This window comes from Rhinopithecus bieti, unplaced genomic scaffold (assembly GCF_001698545.2).
Source record: "Rhinopithecus bieti isolate Rb0 unplaced genomic scaffold, ASM169854v2 scaffold_31823, whole genome shotgun sequence".
NCBI classification, from domain to species: domain Eukaryota; kingdom Metazoa; phylum Chordata; class Mammalia; order Primates; family Cercopithecidae; genus Rhinopithecus; species Rhinopithecus bieti.
This window is the reverse complement of record NW_016814121.1, coordinates 2,100,612-2,108,097: the sequence shown is the minus strand read 5'-3', so window position 1 is coordinate 2,108,097 and position 7,486 is coordinate 2,100,612. Positions and strand designations below refer to the sequence as shown.

Sequence of the window (7,486 nt, the reverse complement as noted above, 5' to 3'; positions counted from 1 at the left end):
AAAAAAAAAAAAAAAAAAAAAAAACCAAAATGATGCAGACATTTAGGAGCCAAAGATGTAACTTTGAGGAAAATATATAATATTGTAAGATAGGATTTAAACAAGTTCTAAAAACAAAGCCACTTAAAACAAAAATGTGGACCAAATAGTGCTTTAATGAGGAGCTCTTCAGAATCAGGTAAGGAGGAAACAATTATTGCAAGGGATCTCAAGTTTCCATTTAGCCAGGCGTTCCACTCTGCATGTTCCAACAGAACGAAAGGGTCAGAAGCAAACTTTCTTTTTCTTTTGAAAAGAATGAAAGCAAACTTATCAAGTCCATTAAAACAAACAAACAAAATTCCCAAAGGAGCCCCGAGAAAGCCAGGATCGGGCTACTTTAGAAGATGGTATGGATGGAAAGTATTTGTTGTTGGAACTACTCTCTTAGGAAAGAGGATGGAGAGGGGAAAACAAAGACCCTGCAGTCTCTCCTGGGGTTTTGGACCAGAGCTAAGCTCATCCTGCAGGGGAATGTGCTTCTAACGGCCGGGCTGCACCTCGCTCTGCTTCCTGGCAAGGCCAGGTGAGGCCTCTTGACAGAAGCCTGCGGCCTTCCCGAGGTGCTGCAGGAGGATTCCACCGGAGAAAACATCTCACTGTTACACTGCTGGTAACGGTGAGGTGAAAGAGGTGAAACACTTTTATTCACTACTTCCTTTCTGCCTGCATTGGATGCTAACGTTTCCCTGAAGGTGCTGGAAATGTCCAGCCTTCCTGTCATTAGCTTGGAAGCAGAAGATTCCTGTGTCAAGGGGCTAAGACATAAGAAAGGAAGGAGAGTTGAGGACTATAAAAATGCCATCTGAGGCCCAGCTGCTGGCTCATTTCCACAATGGAGCAAAGCCCTCCGCGTGTGACGAGTGTAACTGTTGCTCTCATATGGGCCTCCGGGTGCCTCACTCGGGAATCCTCCATTCACAGCTCATGCTAAGAGCCAGCTGCTTGTTGGAGGCCAGCTTATCACCGTCCCAGGAACTGAGGTGAGGGCGGCAAAGGGCCTGCTTGCAAGGACCCGCCTCGCAGAAGAAACGGGAAAGGACCTTCCAGCTCGCAAACTGCCCTTAGGGAGGAAAGAGATAATGCAAAGCATCTAAAAGGAGCATCTGAGGAGGTATTTCCAATCACTGTGGGAGACCAAAAAGCCACCTCCACTAGCCTGAAAGAATTTCAGAAGGAAAACCCCTTCAACAGGATTAGTCAAAGGACGACCAGAAAACAAACCATATTTCATGGGTCCTTACAGCCACACCCAGGCACTTCCCATTTTCTCCTCTAGGAAATGGTTCTAGACATTCAATGTCAATTCAGAGCCACCCCTCAACAGACACAAAATACCCCCAGCCATTACCATGTGACCTGATCAATTCTTACCCAGAGTTTGCAAGTGACCTACCTCCAAACAGTGCCCTGGATCCGGGAAGCAAGACTGCTAGCAGCACCACACTCTGGGTGTGAGGGTCCAGGGGACACTATCCTGGCCTCTCCCAAAGAGGCTTAGCGCCTGAGGGTGCAGGGTGAAGTGATCACTCCCCTCTTCCCACTGTTCCCCTCTCACCCACGCCCTAGGACGTATACCCTCTGCCCATGACTGCCCGAGTCGCTGCCCTCCCCTCCCTGGGACACACCAGGCCCAGTGGCCTCAGTTCCTTTGCTCTTGTTCTCCTGCCCCCACTGCTAATCCAACTGCTGCTTTCCCTCAGGTCGGGCTCCAAGAACTACCCAGTCGAGGTTTCATCAGATCAAGTCCAACACCCACGTAGCTCTCCTTTCTTCAAACTCCAACAGAGCTTCCTCTCTGTACCATAAAACAAGGGCTGTATCATAGAACAGAGGGAGCTGATTTGTTTCAACTAGACTTTAACTCTTCCAAGGCAGAGACCACCACTTGAGACCAGGTCCACAAGAACATGTTCTAAAAGGGCAACCATACATCTGACTGTGGCATGATGTCGCCATTCACTCCCAGGAGCCCAGCACCGAACCCTTCTACGAGCTGAAGCTGGATTGACTCTGGAAAAGACAGAGTGAAGACAAGCATGTCCTGCTTCCTCCCTGTCACCAACCAGTGCCAGCGAGCTTCTGGCCAGAAGACCACAGTCTCCACGGGTCAGCTGAAACTCCAGGGTGGAAGCGCCAGGGCAGAGTTTCTTATAAATAAAGACATTATTTGCTTTATCCCCCAGAAGAAGAAAACTATGAACTTCATTGCCAAGTTCTGAAAGCAGTTCATAAAAGCTTAGCCTCACGGGGCTAAATGAACACTAAGCCATCTTGGGGAATTGTGACAGAGAAGCATTTATCTTGAACAGGTACCATGGAAGAAAAACAAAAAAATGTGCCAGCCTCTTAAGAAAAAGCTCCTGCTAGGCTTTCAATTCAGATTACATTTGGTACTGCTTTTCTTTTCACATTTAACAATAAATACAGGACAAGCTGCTAACTAACCTGTAAGAGGAAAATGCACTCCAGCAATGAAAGTATTACCCAACAAAAGCCTCCTGGGGTAAAGGCTCGCTCCATGTCCCCTGCACGGAGTGCTTGTAATTTTATGTTGCCTCAGCATCTGTTTTAAAATATGTTTAGCTTTCTCATACCAGAAGTAGGGCTCACGAACCCTTGACAAGGTTCCTAATACTACATCCCACCTGATTGGCTCTAGCCGGTGGCCAGACAGAAACTAAAGGCATCTCTGCCCGCCAGCAGGCTGGCTCCTGGCTTACCTACTGCTCCTTTAAACAGACCATTTGCCTGAGAACTTAAAGTAACCACCTCTTAGTCACAGGCTGCGCCTCCTGAACGCATGCCTGCTTGCTTTAAACCCACCAATTAAAGCTCACTGCAGGAGGCCTGTTTGGATAAGGCCCGCCCTGGACCCAATAACCCCAGTAATGGCGCTGGTCCACAGGGTCCCTCCTCTCTCTCCCAGCTTGTGCTTCTTTGCCTCCCTGTGCAGCCTCCAGGCTGCTGTGTAACCCCCAAGGTCTAAGGTACCAGAAAACTCTTAGCTTGTGAGCCTTCAGTCCAGCTCCTGCCAGTGAAGCCTGCGAAGAGCCTCATGCAGGTGGAGGCCCTGCTGGTGCTCTTCAGTCAGGGCCTCGGGTGATGACTGGAAACAGTAGCTTCCAGCTGACAGATAATGAAACTCAAAAAGTTTCATTCAAAACAGGCTCCCCCCACCTGCAGTGAATCCAGGCTCCAAGTCTGGGAGGTGTCCTGGCTTGACACAGTTAAGCGCTGCGCGGCCCACACTCTAACAGGGCTTCCCTACCTGCCTCTCTTGGCCTAATCATCTAAGCAGCTGGACACTGATAGGACTGAGTGGACATGTTAGGTGATTGACGGCTTCAGGAGAAATGTATCCAAACCAATGTGACTACTGCCAATAAGCTAAGGCAAAGAAATGACCACAAACTTACACTGTGGCCACATCCCTAGGGATGGCAGAGATGTGTCCCGGGCTTCAGGAGTAATAGTGACCTCAACTCTGAGATGGCATCAAGGGACAGTTGTGGGGGGATGGGTCAGGGGAAGGATGAGGGGTGATGGAGTCCTTTTCCTCAAGGTTCCTAGGAACCTTGAGTTTCCAGTGCCACCAAACCAAGATGCCTCCAAGACTTCCATTGTTCTGATACAGCCAAGGACGTCAGAGCCACTCACCTGTGCTGAATTCGAGGATCGTTTTGCACCAGGGGTAAGATGGCCTCCAGCACCTTGCTGGCTGACCCTGGAAGCATCTCCAGTACCTTCTTATCAATTGCCATTTTGTCCACAATGGTCTTAAAGTAGCGCAGGGCACTGACAACTTCCTTCTCTTTCTCCTCCAGCCAGCTCAGGTTCTGAAAGGAGACGTTCAGCATAAGGAGGAGGAGAGAGATTAAAGGGAGCTATTTTGAAAAAATAAAGGAACATTTTCTTTAAACCAGCCTGAGATCGATAGGAATGGAAAGGCTCTTGCTACAGAAACCAAGCCAGGTCATTTTTCTAAGGACTGTAATCAGGAGACAGAGGGTAGAGCTGAAGGAAGAAGGGGGCTTGGACCAAGAAAGCTCATCCAGAAATTTCTGAATTCCCTTTCCAGACTCTGAGGTCTTGAAAACCACTTCTCCTGTCTGTCCTCATCAGCCACACTGACAGACCACCACTGACCCCATTAAGTAGACTAAGGACTAGTTTGCTGATAACTTGGAGAAGCAACAGTCAAGGCCCATGGTACATCTGTATCCTGTAAGTCACATCAAGAAACTCCAGGCTTTTGTTTCAAAGATCTGAGGGACTGTGTAAGACCAGTCCGGGGCATGAAGGGCTGAAACCCATTCCCTGAGGACTCCTCACTAGGTTCTCAGATTGTTCACCCCACTGAAGTCCCCACAGCTAGAAGGGGCAGGAAGTCTGGGGAGAGAAGGCAGAGAAGCCAGAGTAGATGACACTGCTTCTCAAGATTCAATGACTACTCATGCAGCAGGCGCCAGCAGCATTCATGCTCCCTCTGCTCCTGAGAGAAAGAGAAAATACAGAGCCCTGCGCTTTCCAGTGCTTAAGCCACAACCCCAAGCTTTTCTCCCTGACCGTGAGGGGCCTTGGATCCAGTTGGTGGGTCTACACACCCCTTTTGTTCTTCTCTCCAACTTCCCCTCTACTTGCCCAGATGTCAATGATCCAGGTCTCAGCTGGCTGGCAGGGGAAGGAGGCTGAGAGTAATCTACAGAAATGGAATCTCTGAACCTGTTCTGGTTTGGGAGGTTGTCCTTTTAAAAAAAAAAAGAGTAGTCTACAGAATGGATAAATCCCAAAATGGACAGTGTACTCAAGTAGTCAATTACATGTCTAGTGCAAATTAAGAGGGGTGTGTATGAGGCAAACAGCCACCTGCAGGATCTCAGAAGTCTAGAGGATGTAAATAAAAACAACTGAGGGCAAGAAGATAATTTCTAGAAAAAGGTGATTTAAACAATATAAATATACAAACAAATGGTAGAAATTAATAAAAAGTACTTATGATTCTGAACACTAGCTCTTTTCTTCTAAAACAGTGCAGACTGGCCAGGTGAGGTGGCTCACACCTATAATCCCAGCACTTTGGGAGGCCAAAGCGGGTGGATCACTTCAGCCCAGGAGTCAAGACCAGCCTGGGCAACATAGTGAGACACTGTCTCAATTAAAAAAAAAACCAAAGTTTAAAAAAAGGTGCAGAATATCATTTTAAGTAGAAAACAGTTCAATAGTGGAGGCTTTTATTTTATGGGAATGTCAAAAGAAAAATCTATAAATGGCTACTTTTAGTCAGTCAATGTGCAAAAGACCGGGTCATTTCTTCCATAGAGTCTTTCCCAGAAGGTGTCCCATAGACCAGAAGACACAATTCTCCGCGGGTGGGGAAGTGCCCCTCCTCATCCCCATCCCTGGGTCCTGAACCCTGGCTTTATTCTTCTCTTTTCACTACCTGACAGATTTGTTTATGGTCTGTTTCCAAGAGGCTGGGCGCTTGCTTTTCCACCTTGTGGACCAGAGCTCTCTGCTTCATGTCATCTGCCTGGGGCAGGGTGGAACCTGAGGGTGAAGGAGTCGCAGTGCCAACAGACCTCAGATGTGCCTAAAGCCACAGTCAGCCAGGCAAGAAGAGGACTATGACAGTAACACTGCCACCTTAGCACATCAGAAAGTGTTAGAGACCACCAATGATGAAACTTGGTGAGGAACAGAAAACATTTTAAGAAGATGTGTCATCAGGTTTGCTGGGGAGAAAGTGGCTAATCTGAAGATGGGAGGCACTCGAAAGCGGCAAGGCACTTCAGAGCAGAGAGTTTTTCTGCCATTGCGGAGAGATCAAATCAGCCGTTTAAGAGTCAGGCTGCTTGGCCGGGCGTGGTGGCTCAAGCCTGTAATCCCAGCACTTTGGGAGGCCGAGACGGGCAGATCATGAGGTCAGGAGACGGAGACCATCCTGGCTAACACGGTGAAACCCCGTCTCTACTAAAAAATACAAAAAACTAGCCGGGTGACGTGGCAGGCGCCTGTAGTCCCAGCTACTCGGGATGCTGAGGCAGGAGAATGGCATAAACCCGGGAGGTGGAGCTTGCAGTGAGCTGAGATCTGGCCACTGCACTCCAGCCTGGGTGGCAGAGTGAGACTCTATCTCAAAAAAATAAAATAAAATAAAATAAAATTAAAAAAAAAAGGTCGGGCTGCCCTGGGCTCCTCCTAAAGGAGCAAACAATGTAATGTAGCACAGCCAGGCTGCCTCCGAGAACTCAGATTCCATTCCCAGAATTAATGGCCTCTGAGTGTTGTGCATTCTCCAGCCTTTCAGCTGTCAAGCTGGGGCTCCTTGTGAATGCAGCTGGCAGTGAGAGTTCACAGCTACGCACCCACATCCAGCACTGGTTCGGACTGGGGACTCCATGCCTTGGCTTTGCTGAAGGTGCCTCGTTGCATAACCTGAGGGCAGGTGCGTTCACCTGTGCACCCCTCCTGCTGTGAGGGATGGGTTGCCATCGTTGGTCCACATAAGCCTGGAAACTAAATCAGGCTGTCTGTGTCTGGGGATGGCTTAGAGACAAGGCCAACTACTGGGCTTCGGGCTTGTCATGCACAAAATGGGGAGAATAACATCTGCCCCATGTAACTAAAGAGGTGACTGTGGCGGACTGAATGAGAATGCATATGGAAGTGGTTCACAACATTTAACAGGCACTATACCAACACCAGAGACCATATACCTGGCAGTAATAAAGCAGAGAAAGAGGGCCTAGGATGGGAACATCTGGAAAGGGAAGAAACAGGCCAGATCGTAGCTGCCATTCATCGGGGACATGGAGGCACCCACCATGCTATGGATTTTATACAGGCTATTTTGTTTGAAGGTTACAACCACCCTGTGAAGTGGATACTATTATTTCACAGGTGGGGAAACTGAGGCTTGGTGGGGTGTGGGGGAGGTTAAGCAACTTGCCCAAGGACACACAGCTGTAGTGACAGATACGGAATTTGAACTTGGTCTGTCTGAGTTCAGAGCCTGGAGAGATGGAAAGGAAAAGAAAGACCAGATCAGAAATGTGCTGAAGTTAAAAGGTTGATTTGAGATCCCCTGGTCTAAAGATCTCATTTAATAAACGAGTAAACTAAGACCAAGATGGCAGAGGTGGACAGAAAACCCCCATTGCCTTTCCTGCCCTGTGGGTCATATTCATTCCTGACGCCCAGGCTGTGGCTCCACAGCCATGTGCCGTCACAGGAGATGGCGGGGTGAGGAACACTGGCCCTCCTCTCCAGATGCTTCTCTCCCCACAGCTGTGCTGCATCCGGGACACTCCAACTTGCCCTGTCACTCCTTGTCCCATCTGCAGCCCTGGTGCCTCCCCTCTCCACAGCAACGCAAGCCTCATTTCCACACTATAGGACAGTGTAACCGGAAAATGTGGGTTAAGCTGGAGAGTGAGGGGAGGGC

At 48.8% G+C, this 7,486-nt stretch overlaps 1 protein-coding gene across 8 annotated transcripts in view; it reads right to left on the bottom strand.

Annotated features, from left to right (window-relative positions):
- Positions 1–7,486, bottom strand: part of RAPGEF1 (Rap guanine nucleotide exchange factor 1) — a 132,040-nt gene that overhangs the window by 65,319 nt on the left and 59,235 nt on the right. For all 8 annotated transcript variants that reach the window (XM_017849912.1, XM_017849914.1, XM_017849917.1 and 5 more), the window contains one exon: positions 3,700–3,878. In XM_017849912.1, the coding sequence (XP_017705401.1) occupies positions 3,700–3,878 (179 nt within the window). The remainder of the gene's footprint in view (positions 1–3,699; positions 3,879–7,486) is intronic.